Genomic DNA, 21,925 nt, shown 5'->3' with positions numbered 1-21,925 from the left:
TTCTAAGCTGCTCAATATGAGACATTTGGAACATTGTCAGTGTTTTTTCTCCCAGAAGAACTTAAAGAGAAATCAGTGCAATCTGTGAAACACTTTTGCTTTGCTAGCATGATATTTGTAGATGGTAATTTTCCTAAAAATACTTTCCTGGCCACTCCTTCTTTCCTGGCCAATTGCAAGTGATAAACCTACAGCTTCCACTTAGAACAGTGACTTATAATATTGAAACCATGAGACACAATCATTAGAGCTGACCAGGAGAATGCTCTTTTTCAGGCTTGATGGCTCCTATTTTTTAAGGGTCTCAAGTCAAATACTTTCCAACTGCTAATTTTGTACAAAGTGTAAATTATCACTGAACCTGTCACTAAATCTGACTAGAATGTCAAATACTTTTTCTACTGTGTTATTATCCCAGGGGTTTTAACAAAGTGGCTTTAATTTTTAGAGGTAAAATAAATGTCAAATTGTATTTATGAAATACCAGCCTACATTTTCTTACATAACAGATTTAGTGAGAGGCATAATATAAACAGTTCCATATATTGCCAATGCCTTTCTAATAATTGCCCATTCTTGAAGCTTTGGATTAGTGTAATTAGTGTAACTGAAATACAATTGATATATAACATAATGATTTAACTTTTATTTTAGAGCTTTAGATAATGAATCAACATATCAAATACAGACTAATAAATCAATACAAAAAAAGCAGTTTTTTAAGTTGATAGAATATGGACATCCTAGTCCAATATTTCTATTTATCTTAAATGTTGGTCCTCACTTTTACTTTTCTAATGGAAAATATCAATTTTCTCAGTTTTCCATAGCTGTTCCTCCTATAAGCATGCTGTCTTTCTGTCAGTGGATATTAGAGGAAAGAGGTTTACAGGAGCTGGCTTATGTGGGTGTCACCTGACCCTCAAGAATGTTCTGTGTTCACATATCTGCTGCTGTCAGACAAAAAACAGACATGCACTCTTTTGCTGCCAAATAGGACCAAGATTTGTGTACCATGCCTGTTATATGTAGTCTCTGGCTGCTCTGTTCAATAAAAACATTTAAAATTCCAAAACCAGGCTGAAAAGAAACAGTGTCACCACAGAATGGCATTCACAATCTGGCCTCTGTGGGGTTCCACGTCTTTAATCTATGGGGTTTTTTTAGATTAGCCAATAATTTTTCACTGCCTGGCACAGGGATGTAAAAGATGTTTGTATTGATGAATGAATTAATGAGGGGGAGTTGTTTGTGTTTGGCAGTTTTCCACAGCTGAATGGAGGTGTAAATACACATATACACACATGCAGAATCCTTAGGGGTGGAAAAGACCTTTAAGATTATCAAGTCCAACTGCCAACTCAGCACCACCATCATTTATACCATTAAATCACATCCTCAAATGCCACATCCAAGGCATTTTTGAACACTTCCAGGGATAATGATTCCACCACTTTCCTGGGCAACCTATCCCTATGCCTGACAACCCTTTTAGTGAAGAAATATTTTTTAATATCCAATCTAAACCTCTACAATATCTTTATGTGTACACATATGGGTTTCTTTCTATATATACCATTAATATTTATAAAAATATTCTCATTCAATCCAAATGCAGAATTTTCCCTATTTGTTGTTGTTGTTGGTGGTGCTGGTGGTTGGTTGTTTTTTTCCTCATAAAATATCATCACCAAAAGTTTTTTATTTTCAATCATCTAGATTCTTTTTTTCTCTTTAAATTGCATGTAATTTCTGTCATAACATTTGCTCAAAAGACATTCTTTGCCTCTTCCATGAATTCTCTGAGCATTCATTTTAATGTATTTTTCATTATAACCTCTTTAGGACAAAAGTAGTTTCTGATATGCAACCAATTTCAGAAAATGGAATAAAAAACTTGTTCTTCTTCCACCACTGCTCAAGCACTTTCGCAAATGAAGTAGAAGCACTAAAGTTTTAGCTAAAAACATAACTGTAAGTTAATTTCCAACCACCAAAAACCAGGAAATCTCATATCTTAGAAAACAGCATCCAAAGTAGAGAGTAAAGCCTTAGTCCTTGAGTTTGAAACCAGAATAAAATTTCATATTAGATAACCAAAATGGGTTTGCAGACAAATGGGCAAATGCTGTGTACTCAGAAACTACATTTATCTTGGGGTGCTGAGATTTATGCCTCAGTTTCAAGCGGTTCTGTAAATCTTTTCCAGAAGCAGGTAAGGGAGGGTAGATTTCTCTGCTACTGGAAAATGGGTGGAGACTGCAAAACTTGTCTATTTAGTCTGGAATGGCTTTTTAGTACATTAAAATTCTTGATGAGCAATTTGAATCTGAATTGTGAAATGTGTTGAGTTAGATTAAACATAAAGGGTCTCATTTACCAACTGTTAGTGCTATTGTTGAACGTTGCACATAGTTAACATAGCTCATGGAATTGCTTTAATACAAAACAAATACAAGCTACTTAATGTACATTACAAAGCATAAAATTCAGTTGGTGCCTTTTGATATTAGATAGACATAGTACACAGGTAGTGAATATCTGCAAATTGTGCTCTGCATTTGAATAATGAATTGCCATGAACCTCATTTGATGAAGGTGTTTGCTTTTTGCAAGTAATTTTCCTTTCTTTTATTATAAAGGAAAAGTACATTTATAAAGCAATACAGTCTAATTATAGGAGGAATCTGTTGGCTGATAAGAACATTGCACAGGGAACCTATTCATTTAAAAGGCTGATTTACTTAAATGTATTCAACAGGGATACTGCAAAAATGCTTAGTTTGTTTGGGTTTGCTGATATTGAAAGCTATTTTACTTGGCTGGGTAAATCTAGCAGAAAATCAGCTTAGAGGATAGATGAACAAGGGTCAGTAATGGTCCAGTGTTGGGGTCCAGCTTTGCATGTCATGATCAAAGTGAACTGAAGCCTTTTTATTTCCAGAACACTAGGCAGTAGTTTTTATCTCACATTTTTCTAGGTTTTTCTTTATAAGATCATCGAGTGTGAAGTCTCCCTACCCTTGGCTGGGAGTTTGGAACTAAATGATCTTTAAGGTCCCTACCAATCCAGACCATTCTATGACTCTGTGATTGATGATGATCACAGTAAAAAGGGAAATGGAGAAATTAGACATATACGCTGAGGATTCCTCATGAGAAAAGATCTTCAGAGCTCTTTAGGTGGAGAGATTTTATGACCTTTGGAAGAAGTTGCAGGAAACTCTGGAGGACTAAAAGGGGGTTTTAAGGTTATGCAGGGAGAAAACTAAATAGTCAAAACTCAGGCAGAACTTAATTTGGCTACTGCCTAAAAAGTACAAAATATTTGTATAAATACATTCAGAACAAAAGGAGGGCTAAAGAGAATTTTTGATCTATTTTGCCCTAATGATGTTGGCACAATGGAAAAAATCATTTTTTTAGTGTCAGTACTATTGGCTTCTGTGTTGTCATCCATCTTTGCTATCAGAACACCTTTAGGTCTTAAGTCTTGAAGTGAAATTTTTCAGGAATTCATGTCCTCCTAAAATTTTCAGAAATGGAAAAGGGCAAAAGCCAGAGATGAAGTCTACCACTACAGACAGAGGGGGCCTTTGAAAAGGAAATCAGTGCAGATGCATTTTACTATCTGCATAGAAGAATCTGTCTACCGAGAAATTAATGAGATTAAAATAACAGTAGGCAAAAGGAATTCGTTCAAAAGGTCACAAGAATCTTTACAAAGGAAACTAACATGTACTTTTACAATGGACATAACAAGCCCAGAGCAGACATCAGGCTTTGTGCAAGGTGGGATTTTCAGCTTCAGTATTATTTTTTGGTTTAATGAGAAGTTTGCCTTAACCAGAAGTAAGCCAATATTTGTCAGCCTGTGTGAAGAAAGCTGGAAAGCTGAGCACTTTGTAGCTGTTTAATGGGTCATAGCCACCGTTTTTCCTGACAGCTGGTTTTGCAGCAGTGAACATATTAGATCAGCACGTGACATATTTGTCACCAAACTCAATTTGTTAGTGTTGTAGTCTGAATCTGTGTTTCAAACTGTTGGCAAGGAAATAGGGAATCACCTGAATAAATGCACAGAAGAGGCAATTAAAATAGCAAATGTGAAAGGTCTGCAATCTTCAGACCATCCCAAAAGAAGACATTTCTTGGCATTTCTCAGCTTACTGAACAGTGATGGATAAGCTGATTTAGCTGCAGCAGTTTATAATGGCATCATCTGATAGATGCCTGCCCTCTGGGGTCTCTGCAGATGAAGATGCACAGACCTTAGTTCACATTATTTTAAACTGTCCCTGAGGTGGGTTTAATAATCTCTGTAATGTCCTGCTCTGTATCCTGTACGGGTGTAACAACTTTGAGAAGAAGCAGAAGCAATCCTGTGAGGGCAGTAATATCTTTAAGTCACTGAAGAACCAGAAATTTGAAGCTTGTCACTTTTTTTCTGCCATGCTCACTTTCTACCTCGACAAAAAAATTTTTCAAATTAGGATGTATGTCCCCATTAAACAACAGGGTTTCAAAGCCAGTTGCCATTTAATAGAATTCAATCAAAATGCTTAATGCTATGTCCTCTTACTCATGCACAGCCCAGCCTGGTGTGTGCAGAGCAGTTCCTCTCATGCAATGGCATTCTCAAAGCACAGGACCTTTGTTTGGCACAGACACCCTTCCCAGAGAGCTGGGACAGGAGGAGAAAAGAGAGCTTGCAGCATTATCTTTGCAGCTCTCTATTCACACAGGTATACCATCCACATCTTACAGTAATTTGAAGTTTACATTGCAATGGAGAGAAATGCTGGAGAAAATTTTTCTTGCTGTTGTGGTTGTACTCAGTGCTCCTAATTCTTTGTCTGCCTTTTAGAACATGTGGTCAATTGTCCAGTGTAAATCAGCTGAGGACAAATTTGGAAAAGCACCATAAGATAGGAAGACAAATACTAAAGAAGGAAGAGAAATACTAAAGCTGGGCTAATTGAGTAATATTTTAAACATTAATTCAAGCAAGTTTTAAGCCCACCTGCAGGTGCATTTTTTTCTTACTTTTTATATTTAGACTATAATCTATGCAAAGGAATGGCTGAAAATAGATCTATTAGAGTGTAGTCATGCACAACACAATGTCACAGCATTCATATAAACTATGAAATTAACTCACTTTCTTCCTTCTTCTCAGCAGTGTAGCATTTATATGCCAGGCTAATTTTTGCTGAAAAAAAATCAACAGTGGATAATAAAGGAGAGCATATTTTCACGACATTGTGCCATTGTACACCAATCCACTTCCAATTTTCTATTGTTTTGAGCAGCATTTCTTTCTGCTCCCTTTTTTGTTTTGGCCATGGTGAGAGTAAAAAATATCCATGCTGAGGCTGGAGATTTTGAAACCTTTGAAGAACAGCCAACTCTGTCAATTATCATCAACTGTTTCTCTGCAGGTCTAGAGAGCAGTTCTCTTTGTGCCTACCACAGAATTTTAGTTAACTCCTTGAAGATTGGCATGAGAAACTGCAGGAAGCATCCTGGCTTAGGCCAAGATTTGTGAAATACAGGTTTTAGGGGAGTCAAAGGGAGAAAAACACAGGAGATGTGCTGGCACGTGGTTCTTCTCTGTTGCTTCTGGAGATGTGCAGATTTTGGGACTGTCCAAAGGCAGTCAGCACCTGGCTGGCCTGTAGGAATTGTATTCTTACCCCAGCAGTGATAAACAGTGGACTAAGTTGCAAATTGCACGTTTCCCAAACCCAGGGATTAATAAATAGTTTTGCTTTAAATCTAAGCAGTTCAAATTTCAAATATCAGCAATTTATAAAAGCATCTGTTGACAGAAGTGAAAACTTCTGATTTATGATGCCCTAATGAAAACTCAGCTTACATTCCAAGTCTAATATGTTGTTTGGGAAATATTTGTGGTAAACATGCAGTGATCTGTCCTGTTCCATTCTCCCACAAGAGATGCACTAACACAGATATTGATCCTGGAGTACTGAGTGGCTCATATTTGTTGATGGGGTAGCAAAGCCATCTGCCTTTGTTCACTAATACAGATTACAAAGCATACCATGGTACCATCAAGCTATAACCTTTGCAGGAGGCAACAAGGAGGCAAAAGGAAAGTAAATGTAGACATCTTTATAGTTCTTTCCACCTCTCCTCCAGCAGAGAGGGTGTATTTAACACAGAACTCTCTGTGTGGTGGGGAGAGACACTGGCTCCACAGTGGAACACAGGGGTAGATTGGCTCCACAGTGGGAGGACAGAGGTAGATTTCTCTTATATTGTTTGGTCTGAGGGTCTTCTCATGTGACAGCCTTGCTGAGGCCTGATAGTTTTGTTACGGTTTGGGCAAAATGAAGATGTAGAATGAGACACTCTTGGATTACACATCTAGCTAGTTGGGTGGCTGGGAGGTTGGGATGGTTAAAATCTCTCTTTGGTGCCATCTGCTTGATTAGAATTGAAGAATCATGGAATGGCTTGGGTTGGAAGGAACCTGAAATACCATCTAGTTCAAATCCCTGCCATGGGCAGGAACACCTTCCACTAGATCAGGTTACTCCAAATCCCATCCAGCCAGGCATTGAAGAGCCCCAGGGATGGGGCAGCTCCATCTTCTCTGGAAAACCTGTGCCAGGGCCTCACCACCCTCACAGTAAAGAATTTTGCTCCTAATCTCCTGTCTAAACCTACATTTTTTTGTTTAAAGTCAATAACCCTTGTCCTATCACTGTATACTTTTGTAAAAAGAGATGAATGACTCTCCCCAACTGGGTTTTTGTGGAAACCTGTCACAGAAATGGTAACCATGAATTTTAATTTCTCTACTTTATTTTCTTGATACTTTTGTTATACAGGGCAGCTTTTATGTCCCATCTGAAAATTGCATGCAGCATGCATACAAGTGGCATAAGGATCTCTGTCTTCTGCTCCTGAGTGCTCAAAGGGGTCTTCACTCATACTACACCCTCATAATGAATGAGATTCCTGATTTACCACAGCTGAAGTTGGGTAAGTCAAAAGGGGCTTAAAATCACTGAATATTTTACGGTGCCACATTTTTAAACACATATTTTAGTACCAAAATTCTTGTCTGTTCAGAGACTTTAAGAGATTTTCATCTGTGTTTTCTGATTAGTGTTTATTTTTTCTGTTAAAGAGGACTGACTCTTTAGATTACATGAATCCTTTCATAGGATGTGGTCTGATGTATACATGGATAAAATATTTTGGTACATTTCTCAGAATATTTGCCTTTTGGTGATTTTTGGCCTCATTTGCATTTTGAAAAGGGTAACTTCTAGTTCTGCATGGCCATGAAATCTTGGGAAGACAACATATCTTTTTATTTTGAGCAAACATTTTTTTATAATTGAAAAGAAAAACCTGAAAGGAGTGGATTTAAATTATACTCCCTTTGTTACTCACAATATATTTCTCCACTGTCAATTACGACTTGCTCTTCAAAATTATTCTGATTTTCTTCTCAATTCAATTGTTTAATAGATTTTCTGGTATTTTGGCAAAAGGTTTTTTTGGCTGGTCAGGCCTGTTAGGTCTAATGTGCAAGTGCTGGCTGGCTGGTTTTACAGGATGGAGTTCTGGAATTTGTGTTTAGTCATCTTTGTAATGACAGCATGAGGTCCTATGAAAATGAGACTCAGTATCTCATTCAAATCCTGCTGTCTCATCTGTTTCTTTGAATTCAAGGAATGTGCCTCATAATTTCACATCTGTGTTTTTGTATTTCTGCGCTGTGCAGGTTTTGAAGTTATGAGTTTTGTTATGTTGCAGAGACAATTACCTCATCATTGGCCAGCAGGTTTTAAAAGGCAGTAAAATTTTCCAGTATAGTCCTTGTTTATAAGAGCTATCAAACACAATGCATTATGCTTCACACACTCATGGACTTGATAGATCCTACTTTCCAACTTTCCACTTCATCTCTTGTCCCCCAACATATATTTCCCTTCAAGACATTCTAAAAGTCATAGGTAGGTAGCATAGTGTGTTATTCAATCCAACTACAAGAGAAAAAACAACAAAAAAACTAAAAAACCAAACCAAAACAAACAAACAAACAGAAAAAAAACCAAAACAAAGCATCGTTTTAATTTGCAGTTTATGAGCTCTCAGACAGAACACAAGCAACAAAACTGCTTCATGGATCTTGGTTATAGGTATAGATAACAGAGGATTTGTGGTTCACCCAGACTGGGTTATAGGTTTTGAGATGGCAGAGCTCTGCATGGATGAGTGACCACAACTCCATGACCTCCCCAGAGCACATACTTATGTTCTAAACACCATTTTTCTGGTTTTGAAATGCATTCTGGTACTGAAGCAGGCACTTCATTTGCAAATGTACTTCTTGTAACACGTGAAAATCTGCAAAATGCAAACACCCTTTTTAGCCTCTTGAGCAGAGTGTTATTTGCATCATTTTATTCAGAGTCTGAAAATCTACGAAAGATTTGGTTTTAAGGCTGATCTTCTGACACCTGTTGCACAAGTCAGTAAAATTATGGGGTGTAAGATTCATGCAGTAAGATGAATGTAAACCAAATATTTATATCTGTCCCCTTACATTCATTGGAGTGAAACACAGCCAATTAAAAATATGTCATCTGACACAGGTAGTGCTTTCTAATTTGGGATGGCATAAACTGCACCTTGTATTTGCTGTATTTCTCCACTGAGCTGGGGAAGAATGTAAATGACTCATCCAGTTGCAACATCTATATTGGTCATATTAATCTCATAGGTTTTTACAGAAGGTTAAGATAAATCCAAGAATATAAATATCTGCACGTTTTCTTAATTGTTTTTCCCCTAGCTTTCTGAGTAGTATATGTAGAAAGAAAATAGCTTACCTTAGACATTAAAAGTGGGAATGGTTATTTTCCAAGTTTTACCAGCTCAGATTGAGTCTTTTCAAGGCACAACTCTTCTTGGTCTGTCCTTTCCCATTTATCAGTGCTATTTGAGAAGAGACATTTGGGAATTGAGGAGGGCATTAGTCTGTAAGTTGTTTTGCTTTGTTCCTGCTTTGTTTCCTTATGGACACCATTAGAAAGTTCCACATTACAAAATGAAGCTGCTGAAGCTGGAGAATTGATTGATGTCCTCCTTTTCATGATAGATTGTGGTGCATTTAAAGCAGAGTGTCCCTGGGCTGGATTCTCTCAGGATTAAATCAAAACACTGCTGCTTGCAGTGGTGAGGTAATTCCAACTTCGCAAGGCAGTACAGAGATGCCCAATATTTTACTGGTCAGGAATGTGATGCTGATACACAGTCCTCTGTAGCACACCAGGGACAATCATTCCTTGCTCATTATTTGTTCAGGCTCTGTATTCAGTTCTACAGTTGGCCATAAATACCAAAGGCTAAAAATCAAACTTCTAGTAAAAGAGAGTCAACAAAGAGTCAAATTCTGTTGTCTTTGTCACCAAAAACCTAACATTTTCTACTGGTTTAGTGGCCCAGATTGCACAAGCAGAAGTTGCACCTGCAGGAGTACAAGTGGGTTGTGGAGTGCCCACACCCAAACAGAAACTTGTCTGTCAGGAAGAATACCAAATGGCTGACTTCTCTTATGAATAAACAGCAGAAAATTAATATTTCACATCCACTGTTCTCAAACCTGATGTCTTTGTGTTTTTTCCCCCAGAGGAGCTATCTGTGGAAGAGACAGTATCCCAGCTTTGTATGGAGCTGCAGGTATTTCCTTCATCACAACCTGCCCATGGGTTTTTCAAGTCCATTTTTCAAGTGCACTGAGACAGCTCAGAAATACATCAGAGCAGGAAAAAAGGGAATTTGGTGCCATCAGAAAGTTTGTTTACTGTTTCTCTCCTACCAAATATTTTACATAACTTTGATTAGTTGCTTATAAGGTGTTCCTGTCACTGTTAACAAGCCACCAGCTGGATTATTCTAGCATGCTTCAGTGAGCCTACCCTGAGTATCATTATGACAAAAAAAATTATTTGGGGTAGGGTGCAATTATAGCTTTTCTGCTGACAGGAGAAAAAGTACTTTGGCAGGTTGTTCAACCATATATTTTCAAATAAAAATACCTAAATGTATTTGGAGGATCATGGGAGCAAAAAAGTGATTTTGGCACAGAAGTGACTGAACTACTCTCTTGAACTTGTTCCTGCCAAGTTTATTTCAAGTGAGACAAAGACAAGTCATCAAGAGTGCCAGGAAGAAATGCAAGTGCCAGCTGATCACTGGAAAAATCAGAGATTTCATATATTTTATTTATCATAGGATCATAGAATCATTAGATTTGGAAAAGAATTTCAAGATCATCAAGTCCATCCTTTGACCCAATATCACCATGCCCAGTAAACCATATAAATAATGTGCCACCTGGTCATTTTTTTAACAATTCCAGGGTTGGTGATTCCACCACTTCCCTAGGGAAATGAATCTGGTGACAATTAATGGAGGGAAGATGAGTCAAAACCAAATGAGAAGTCCATTTACATTCCTGTTACAAATTGTGACCTAAGGTTTGTCAGCCATGGTTTTAAAACTGTTTCAAATGACAAATTTATTAGTTTTAAGTCCTGACTTGGATACTTTGAAAGAAATCTGATTTCACATAAAATTGATTTAGAGAAGCATAACTTACTGCCTCATCTCTTCTAGACTTAGATGTTGCAAGGGTATAGGACAGACAACCTCTAGAGTCTCCTTTGGACTAATTTTCCATGCAGAAAGACACAATTAGAAATACTCCTTCCTTCCTTCCTTCCTTCCTTCCTTCCTTCCTTCCTTCCTTCCTTCCTTCCTTCCTTCCTTCCTTCCTTCCTTCCTTCCTTCCTTCCTTCCTTCCTTCCTTCCTTCCTTCCTTCCTTCCTTCCTTCTGCCACTTCCTTCCTTCCTTCCTTCCTTCCTTCCTTCCTTCCTTCCTTCCTTCCTTCCTTCCTTCCTTCTGCCACTTCCTTCCTTCCTTCCTTCCTTCCTTCCTTCCTTCCTTCCTTCCTTCCTTCCTTCCTTCCTTCCTTCCTTCCTTCCTTCCTTCCTTCCTTCCTTCCTTCCTTCCTTCCTTCCTTCCTTCCTTCCTTCCTTCCTTCCTTCCTTCCTTCCTCCCTTCCGCCACTTCCTTCCTTCCCTCCGCCACTTCCTTCCTTCCTTCCTTCCTCCTCCCTCCTTCCCTCCCTCCCTCCCTGACAAACTCAAACATTTGATAAGCAGTAAACTGGACATAGAGCCATCACACACCTATTCCTAAGATGACTTGCATTAGTAATGCATCTTGCTTGAAGACTGAGCTTTCAGTTTATGATGTAAGAAACAGCTTACTGACTTAACAAATAAAAAAATTAACATAGACATACAGCCTATAAAATTGGATGCCATAAATAAAGTAGTACCCTAACTCTGCAAGGGGAAATGTTTGAGCAGGATCTTTTGTTTCCCAGTATACCCCTGATTTTTCCTGTGCTAGAATGGGTCCTGGATCTTGTGCCATTTTGGGCAAGTCATTAAAACAAGACAGCATCCAAACAGTGTAAACACAGTGACAATATCTGTTCTATCCTCACACAGTTTTTCTCTGCTGCTCTCATGCACAGACAATTTGTTTTTAATCATGGCTTAGTTTGCAGTGTCACCAACCTGGAAACTACCTGCATAATAAAATGTGAAAAATAAGCAGGCTTTCAGCTAGAGTGCAGTCCTAACAGAAAAAAAAAAAAAAAAAAAAAAAGACCCAGTGAATAACATGGAGGTAAAATGCAATGTCTGTCTCTCATTAAAGAAATTAACAAGCTGACAAGTTAAGAGAGCTGGGTTTGTTCAGCCTGGAGAAGACTCCAGGGAGAGGATTTAACACCTTCTAGCAACTTAAAAAGGCTACAGGAAAGCTGGAGAGGGATGTTTTACAAGGGTGTGTAGTGCCAGGACAAGTGGGCATGGTGTTAAACTGACAGAGGGCAGGTTTGGATTTGATATAAGGAAGAAATCCTTTATTGTGAGAGTGGTGAGACGCAGACACAGGTTGCCCAGAGCAGCTGTGGATGCCCCATCTGTGGAAGTGTTAAAGGCCAGGCTGGATGGGGCTCTGAGCAACCTGGGATAGTGGAAGGTGTCTCTGCACATGGCAGAGAAGATCTGTAGCCCAACCTGTTCTAGGATTCTATGATTCTATTGATTCTGTGATTCTATTGAGATTGTAAAATGAGGAAGTTTTGTGTGCAGAGACTTTGCTTTCTTGCAGTGCTTTAGCAGAGGGCACAGAGAGACCCAGCAGGGCTGGAGGGCACACAGAGACCCAGCATGTTCTAGTGTGGGACATGGGCAACAGCACACTCTGGAATATCTGCTTGCATCATGTGTTGAGGACACAGTGTTTTGGTTTGAGGTTTCTTGTTATGTTCCCCCTCAATCACCCATCTGTATTCTAATGTGACATGGCTGACAGGGCTCCTTTGCTAACAGTCTGGCCATGGTTTATTATTTCAGAGCATCCAGCACCATCTGGTGGATAATTTAGAAGCCACACGCGCTGGTTTTTTTCCCCCTAGTTACTACAGCGGCAGTAAAGTGTTTGTAAAAAATTATCTGTTCCCACTTCTTGCTCTCTAACTGCACAGCTGAGACCATTTACACTAAAATATGTGATTTCAAAGATAAAAAGAAAATGTCTCACCAGCTTTATTTGGGGTTAAATAACTCAAAATGTTAGCTTTAGTAATAATATTCCTAAATCAAGAGAAATTTTTCTTGTTGCTGTTGGTCCTAAAAGGACTTAACTGATGTATTGACTGATTCTTTTCCATAACATTCTTGATCTCATAATTTCCTTTCTGTCCATCAGCTGCTGAGCAATCCAGAGAAGATAGCAGAACAGATAAGCAAGGACCTTGCCTGGCTTTGCTCTCACCTCCTGGCCCTGTGGACCCAGTTCCTAGAGGTGGCAACACTCCATCCAGAAGTCACAGCTTATCTGACTCAGGAGCATCACATGCTAAGGGTAATCTTAAGAAGTTAAAAGCAAGTCACGTCTTGATAAACATTAGAGTTTTATTTGGATGTATATTTCCAATCCAATTCTGCCTCTATGACTATTTACATGACATGGAGTGAGCACAACAAGAGTTGAAGAGGAGGGGAAGAAGAGGTGAAGCCCAGGATTTGGAATTACAGATTTCAGTTTCTGGAATGAAGACAGTTGAGTTTGTGTGACCCAGGATCCTACATAAAATCAGTAACTTTGAACACCAGGATTAGACATAGAACAGGAGGTGGGTGGGAAGGGATATACGTCACCTTATATCCATAAATCATAAACACTTGTTTTAACAACCCAAACATCACAGTGACAAATAAAAAAAATACAATTTCATCTCAGCTGGTTTCACAAAACTACGGAAAGGAATATGGATTTGTTTTCTTCACTGTCATATATATAGCTATTTGCCTTTCTCACAATGAAGTGCACACAGCAAAACATTAATATTGTTGATGTTGAATTTGCTTCTTGTACTTGGTAATAAAGAAGGCACAAAACCACTTGTCATTTGAGCGAGAGTTGTCAGATCTGCTTATCTGAATTAGTTCAGCAAGTGTTCTGTCTTCCATCAGGACGTTCTTGGTTATTGACCAGACACCAGCTCAGCACATCACCTGAGCTGAACTCAAAGTCTGATCTAATCATGAGAGTAGGGACAGTGGAGGAAAGGGCAGGATTCACCTTGCATGCATGAGGAGTGTGCAGGGCAGGTATTGACACCTCAGCTTCTGTTCTGCTCCTGTCAGTCAGTGGAGGGGAGAGTGACCAGAACAAGTCTCCCCTGGAGCTTGCAAAAATGGGGCATAAAATCCAGGAAGAGGTGGCTGAGTGCCTGATGCTAAAACTCCTCTGGTTAGTCTGTGAGGTCCCCCTTGACTCTGAGGGGACAGGGGTGACTTTCAGTCAAAGGACCCAACTTTGTGTGCTCCCAGGTCCAGCAAGGTGAATTTCAGCCTCTGGGTTGTTCCAGATTTGACTGATGCCAACTGTCTTCTTGACCTTTGTCAAATTACATAACTTTGCATGCTCTGGTTCCTCACCATATAAGCTGTGTGTAATTATACTTTTTCACCCCTGGAAAATGGTTTGAGAGCTTTAAATGAAAAGTTTTACTGTTAAGACACAGTCCTTCTGAAGGGATGCTCATCCTTTGTTTAGTAAGGCCATTTTCTAAAGCACAGTTGGGATTTAGGGAGATGCTGAGATGCTCTGACATATGCTTTCCACTGCCATTTCCTGTCCCTGTAACAGAGGTCACTTTTACAATTATTATTAGGAATGTATGGGCTGCAGTTTAACAGTTCAGTACATTTGATTGCATATTATGCTTGATTCATTTAAACTCAAAGCTTATTCCAGGGCAGATGACAGCACTGAATTTTTAATAGCTTATTTCACACTCTGTGCTCTGCCAGCCACTTCAGATCCACGGCTCTTTTGTAATTGATTGTCCAACACTGAACATATCTAATGTCCATGAAGAGATTTGAAGAGCTCTCAGTTTGTAAGTATCATGACATAGGCAGGTGTGTTTCTACTGTGATAGGGCTAATTCTCCTCTGGACTGATATGTCAGACTTCCTCTGCTGTTGTGGTAGTTGGAGAGTTACTGTGGATGTTCCCATAGAAGAGATGATCAATTATGATTTTTTCTAATTTAATAAATCACTCCACTACTGCTTTTGCACAGTGGGAAAGGAATAAATCTTCCCAACTTTAACAATATGGGAAAATGGTAAATTTGACAGCTTTGAGAAAAGTAGTTAGAAGATGCAGATAACCAAACTTTGATTTATTATCAAGGGAGTCTTACCTCGCAGCAAAATACGCAACAATAGCAGCTGCTTTGTGCTGGGCTGGGAAAACAAAGCAGAATTGAACTCTTTTTTAATGTCAACACTAATGAATGTGGTCTTGATAGTCAGTGCTGTGTTCTTAGACTGATGGCACTTGTCACCTTTCAGCAGATCTGAGGTTTAATTTGTGCATCTCTCTCTCTCTCTCTTAGGTGAGAAGATTCTCAGAAGCCTTCTTCTACACTGAGCACCAAAAACCTGCTGTGCTCATGTTCCAGGAAGGCCTGTAAGTAGCCCATTAACAATCCCCTATCTCTGGAATTACTAAAAATTTACTTTAAAGTATTTTGCAATCAAGAACAAGATCTTTTTCTGTAGGGTATGAAGGAATTTGGTTTGAGAGAGGTCATTAGCTCTATTTTAGCTCCATATTGTAAACCTATTGAAATGAGTTTCAAAACTAAGTGACAGATCAGGCTGGCCCCAGAAAGAATTAATTTCAAGCTACATATATATATATATATATTCTTCAATTAACTTCCTAAATCAAATGCACCAGATCCAGCACTGGTACTTTTAGTGGGAAATAACTGTTGAAAAGCAACAAATCTTAATATTTGCAAATTTGCTTTTTATCATCCCTAAACCATTCCAAGGTAATATTTCTTTCTGCTGGACAATTTCTGCTTGTAACCAGACTGTGAAGTGTGAGGAGCCAGTCTTAAAGCTATGCCAGGGCAAATCCTGCCCTTGGTTTTAGCCCATGAACCCCTCTGGAGGACTTGGATGATACTCAGGACCTGACCCCTGAAGGCAAAGTTCAAAGAAGGATGCTCAGGTTTGAATTTCTGAGTAATGAAGGTTATCCAGACTCTTTGTCACCATGGGCAGACCACAACATTACCATTGTGAAACCCATCCTTTAGAAGGGGCTGAAAGGCCATGACATCAGGTCCTGTCACAATGATGATTTTTAAGTGAGACATTTGCCTCTGACCTAGCGCAGAGGAGAAATTGCTTTTCTCAGAGCTGTCACTGGGGGCATTAAGGCTGATTCAATGTTGATGGAAAGGGCCCCAACTTCATTAGTGGATGGGTTGTACAAGACTGCCTTGTTCTGCTAAATTAGAGCAGCACCACAGCTGCAGGGTCCCAGCTGTGTTCATTTGTTCTCCCTGGTCAGGATTTTAGGGAGCTGTGTACAAGGAAAACCCCATGTCAAGATCCTGGGGTGAGGACACACACACTCATGGTCCCATTCAAACAAACACAATCCTGCACAGGGGAAAGCCTAATTGCATGAAGTACTTCTATTTCTCCAGGCAGTCACAGGAATAGCCCATTTCTTACATATAAATGTAATGTTTTTCTCAGTGGTTATCAAAAAGGGTAAGTAAAAAAAAAAAAAAAAATTATTAATTGGTCTTTGCAGAAAATTTGGTCTATACAGGCTGCATGGTAGAGCCAGGTTTTCTTCCTGAATTTGCTAGATTATGGAGGTGGAAAAACACAGTCTTGGCTCTCAGAGTATTATTGATATTGGGTGTGGTAGCAGGGATTATTGGTTGGGTTCACAGTCACCAGCTCAGATCAGTGCTCAGTGTGCCAGGTGCTGTACAACCAGCTCAAGCAGTACCTTCTTTCTCCCCATTTTATTTTCCTTCTTGCCAGTCAGGAGTTGTTTTTTGCCTCCCATGCTGTTGTGGGTTTGTGTGAAGCTGTGCATGTCTCTACCTGACAGCATTTGACTGCTAGGCAGAAGAGGACACACCATTCCCAGTAGGCTGGGTGTGGCACAGGGTGGAGGCTTCTAGGAGGTCACATACCCTCCTTAGATTTGACAGACAAAAATATTTCTCCTTGCTCACTTTAATATCAATTATTTATCTTTTTTCATAAGGGTAGGTAATAATCAGATAAGGGATAATGGCTTTAAGATGAAGAACAGATTTGCTTACAGCTGACCATCAATGAAAATCTTTTTGCTATACTCTCTGTATTTCATGTTTTACATATTTTTCCAGACAGATATTTAAATAGGAAGGCCCATCAGAAATAAAAATTATTGTATTGATTATAGCTGAACACATATTCATCTGCCAGTTTAGTGCCACATTCACTGAGGAGAGTCACATAGCATTTTGGGTGGCCTTAGTAATGGAAACAGATGGGGGACTACAAAAAAGCCAGAGGGGGACTTTTTACAAGGATGTGTAGCAGTAGGACAAGGGGGAATGGCTTCTAACTGAAAGAGGGTAGGTTTAGATCAGCTATTAGAAAGAAATTCTCTACTGGAAAGGTGGTGGGGCAGTGGGATTGTTTATTTAGAAATTTTGTGACTGCCCCATCCCTGGAAGTGTTCAAGGCCAGGTTGAGCAAACTTGTCTGGTGGAAGGTGCCCCTACCCATCCAAGGGGGATAGAACTAAATGATCTTGAAGATCCTTTCAACCTTAAACTGTTCTATGATTCTGTGACAGTGGCTGAGTAATTGCCTTAGCTCTTCCAGATTGGTGCATGTGTGAGACAGCTCTCTGTGAGTGCTCTGAGGTCTGATATAAGTGAGACAGAGGACTTGCCAGGCATCCTTCTTGGCTTTGTTCCTCTCTGTACTGCTCAACCAAATTTTGGATTATTGCTTCCTGCATCTGGGTTTTGAAACCCTGACCACAGCCAGAGTGACAGACCTCATTTCCTGACCAGAAACCAGCTGAGGGATCCAGCCCCAGCCAGCAGCTGAGACCCTTGGGAGGACAGCAATGGGTTATGGCAGCTAACAGGAGCCTGTGACAGCGGGATCTGGAAAAATGTCAAAAACACTGAGATTTTTCAGGAAAGGATTGTGCAAGTTGTAGATATCCCTAACTGAGAGATGGAAACCTAAGAGTTCTGGGTACCTCCCATCGTGCAGTACTGCTTCCCTTTAAACACCCTGACTGTCCTTGGCCTGCATATCTGGGCTTGCAGGACTAATCCAGAAACAGCACAGTAGAAATAGCACAGATTAGCACAGTATCTAATCAGGCACTCCGTTTGTTTTGTATTTTGCTGCCAGGATCCAGAGCCATGCACAGATTTCTACAGAAATTCGTAATTCGGATTATTTCACCAGCATGCCCCCACTGCCGGCGGAATGCCTGGACATCGATGGGGACTGGAACACACTCCCAGTTATCTTTGAAGATAGGTACACAGACATGCCTTGCAAAGGTGAGTGAAACTCAACAGGACACAGCTTCATGAGACAGCTTGAGCGGAGGGAGGTACTTCCCCAGCTCAGGATAAGTGATCTCACATCCCTTTGGTTTACGAACTCGGAAGAGAGTGCGACCCCCTAAATAATACAGCTGAATTTTAGTGTTTTCCCTAAAAGCAGAGTATTTCCTTCACATTTTTCATCTTTAAATTAAGCTTGCTTTAAAAAAGACCTGGAGGAAAAATCTAGAAAGAAAATCAGATCTGTTGGATTTTTGCTATAGTACTAATTTAAAGAGAAAACACTAGACTGATATGCCCACTATGACATCTAGTGGTAAGAAATCTCAGAACAAAGCCCCACATCTTCAGTGTAAAGCCCCACACTCGCCTGAAAGGCAGCATTGCCTTCCAAAAAAATATTTTGCCCTTTGAGTACCCAAACCAAATTTTTAATTAAGAAATTTTTTTAGTTCCAGAGTTATTTAGTGAAACCACATAGCCCTTACTACCTTTTTTCTTTTCACTCAACCTTTAAAATTACCAAAGAAGCAATATGTATTAATACTATAGGTGTCCACAGTCTAGTGAATATAGCCTGTGGTACAAAATCTTCACCCTTCTACAGTTTTTCTACTGCCTAAATTGTGACAATGCTCATTAAAGATATTTAAAGTATTAAATGGAGTATTAAACTGATTCAAAGTAAAAGCTACACTATGAACAATATTGAATAACACCAGGAATACAAAGAAGCATCCATTTTGTTTTGCTTACCCACACTCTAAAAACTAACAGTATAGGTACAGGTATACTCAGGAAAGTATATTTTATTAATATTCTCTTCTTTGGCATAACTATAACTGTTCAGTGAGTGCAATTGCAGTTAAATGCATTCTGGCATGTGCATTTTTAATATGCCTTTAATGCATGTATAATTTTTATAATGTAAAATTATAGAATAATATTTTAGAGTTTAAAATCCCTTTTCAAATCTCCCAATTCTTCAGGATGGTTTATTGTGTTCTTACAGGTAATACTTTCTTTCTTTCTTTCTTTCTTTCTTTCTTTCTTTCTTTCTTTCTTTCTTTCTTTCTTTTCTTTCTTTAGATCAGAATTTGGAAGTTTTCCCAGATTTTGATGTTTCTGCAAATACTCAAGTGGATGTAAAACTGGAAAATGAAGACTGCACATCAGATGATGCTACTGCAGTAATGAAAGGAGACTTTGAGAAAGATACTCCTCTAATATACACAGACAGAATAAACAGGAATCCCTCATGCCTACACAGCAGTACTGAAGCTGCTGCTAAGGGTTTAAACCAGCACTCCACATCTCAGGTATGTACAATAATCAAAGAAGGCCAAAGGAAACATGAAAATATTTTTCTTTCAAGAGAGGAAACTATTTCTGACTCAGAGCCAGGCAATACAGAACACATGTCAGAAGACTTTAAAACATCCGAGGAAGTTTTATTAAAAGATAATAGACTTGGGGCGGATGTCACCTGTGGAGACATGGAACCCAGCAATAAGGACTCTCACAAACGTGAGCCCACGCTTATTGTCAGTGCTCAGCATGAGTATGGAGCACGTGGAACTGATGGCTTGGAAGACAGCCCTGAAATACATGAACTAGATGAATTTGGTCATCCTGAAACTAATTTCACTTCATCTGAGCTTGCACTGAATGAATTGACCAGTCTTGGAAAACCAGAGGATGCAGACACCAAGGCTCACCTCCCTGTTTTGAAAGCTCTGCCTTCACACAGCTGTGAAGTGAAGTCAGTCACAAAGGAGCAACGAAGCGAGGAGAGTGAAGAATTTACCCTGATGTCAGGGGTCATAAAAAGATCTTCCTCTATAATATCTGATTCAGGCATTGAAAGCGAGCCAAGCTCGGTGGCATGGTCTGATGCTCGCAGCCGGGCCCTGGAGCTGCCCAGTGACCGAGAGATCCTGCACCACTTGGTCCGGAGGCACGCCATCCACCGCAACTCCCTGGAGGGTGGCCACACGGAAAGCAACACCAGCTTGCCCAGTGGTATCCAGGCATCGCTCACATCCATCAGCTCTTTGCCCTTTGAGGAAGAGGAGAGGGAAGTGGAGCTTACCAAACTGACGAAATCTGTCTCTGCCCCTCAGATCAGTAGCCCAGAAGAGCCCCCAGAGGAGGTGGATATATCAAAACACAGCGGAGCCACCTCAGGAGAGTCAGATCACAACTTAAGAAGCTGCATGGAAATAGAGGATAGAGATGGGAAAATAATCATGGACTTTTCTGAGTGTCAAACGACCACTGAAAGTGGACAAATAGAACACAGAATACATCCCAATCCCCTCCTCAAACACAGTAGCAGTAACACTGAGTTACAAGGGAACGAGGAGAAAGCTTTTCCAGAGACTTGCTGTAGTTTGGAATATACAAGACCACCCAGCTGTCCGAAGCAGCTCCAAGTTAATGTCTCTGAGTGCCTGTTACTGGAGAGCAATGGTGAGTGCAGCTTAAAAACAGCAAGGGCTTGTAATTACTTGGACAAAAATATAGATAAGGTTGATACATGCATTGAGGATCCAAAGGATAAACTTAAGCCGGACAGTTTAAAAGTACAACAGGGCTCTTCCAATAGTAGAATTTCAGGAGAGGAGAGTTTTTCACAAAGCATAAAGGTGGTACCAGATTTTTGCTATGCTGTCACAGCTCCTTCAGACACCTCCACTGAATTTGGCTCACTGCGAGGAGAATGTGGCAGCTCTCTCGCTGATGAGAGCCCAGCAGTGTATGCAGAAATGCAGGCATTGCAAGAAATTGAGCTCAATGACTCACCTGCCTCAGCAGACCCTGCATCAGGGGCCCACCAGGCTGAACATCCTCAGGAGCCCAACAGCCAAGAGAATAAACTTGTAGCGAACGGCACCGGGTTTCCTTTGGCCACGACAGAGGGAGTAGCCCTGGAAAGCAGAAAGGCTGCTGATGTGGTTAACATGTCCATCTCTTGCACAGCCACCTGTCTTCCCTTTTCTTCCGTGCTCAAAGAGACCCCTGCCATGGCGGGCTCCTCGGCAAAGCAGGCTGCGTTCCCCATCACGCGCCAGCCGCTGGGCTCCTTCGGAGTTGTCTGTCCTAATTCAGATGAGATGGATGAAGAGACCAACGAAAGGATGCTGAAGTAAGAATAACTAATCACTTCATTAATGTAGCTGTAATGCTGAGAGAACCTGACACAGTTCAGGACCCTAATGCACTAGGTATACAGAAAGTTTGTATTTGAGAGAGTTGCCTGAGGAATTTCAGTATGAATAATCCAAACAGACAAATGGTTCATATAGAATGAATAATCTAAATAGACAGGAAGGATGAAAACACAGAGAGACCGAGACTGCCAAAGACATCAGGTCCTTAATTCTCATGACAAGCAGTGGGATTTAGGTATCTAAATAATCTTTGAGAGCTGAAAGATTCAGCCTCCTGAAATCAAGGTTACCCACACCAGAATATGGATCCCTGATAGCCAATTCACTGTGGCAGTGCCACAGACTGTTCTGCTCCTCTGCTTTAATAATTCCGTTGGTAACTAAACTATGAAATGGGGAATTCAGATTGGCTGATATGTATCCACTTCACCTTCTCAGACTGGAGGAATGGGAGAATTGAAGCCATGGATAGCTGGAGAAGAGGCATTATTTTTGTTTCTTGCTTCATTGCCCAACACAAAAGTGATGCATTGTGACCTTTACGTCACAGGGGCCCATTTCACAGATTGGCACACTAGCACTTATATTTTTCCAGTATAATTTTGTGTCTCTTCTGTGCTGATGAAAAACAGTAGCACTGAAATTTCTCAATCCATTCAACTGCCCAAAATGTTTGTTGCCTGCAAGTACATTAATTTTCAACCCAAGACT

The 21,925-nt window shown here is 40.0% G+C and overlaps 1 protein-coding gene across 1 annotated transcript in view; it reads left to right on the top strand.

Moving 5' to 3' along the window:
• FAM135B (family with sequence similarity 135 member B) overlaps positions 1–21,925 on the top strand; it is a 139,212-nt gene that overhangs the window by 95,421 nt on the left and 21,866 nt on the right. The window contains exons 7-12 of the mRNA XM_059867520.1: positions 6,858–7,011; positions 9,674–9,723; positions 12,836–12,991; positions 15,039–15,112; positions 17,881–18,035; positions 19,131–21,189. Of these exons, the coding sequence (XP_059723503.1) occupies positions 6,858–7,011; positions 9,674–9,723; positions 12,836–12,991; positions 15,039–15,112; positions 17,881–18,035; positions 19,131–21,189 (2,648 nt within the window). The remainder of the gene's footprint in view (positions 1–6,857; positions 7,012–9,673; positions 9,724–12,835; positions 12,992–15,038; positions 15,113–17,880; positions 18,036–19,130; positions 21,190–21,925) is intronic.

This window comes from Haemorhous mexicanus, chromosome 1 (genome assembly GCF_027477595.1).
Source record: "Haemorhous mexicanus isolate bHaeMex1 chromosome 1, bHaeMex1.pri, whole genome shotgun sequence".
Classification (NCBI taxonomy): Eukaryota; Metazoa; Chordata; class Aves; order Passeriformes; family Fringillidae; genus Haemorhous; species Haemorhous mexicanus.
Note: the sequence above shows the minus strand (reverse complement) of the source record. Positions and strands in the feature narration are given on the sequence as shown.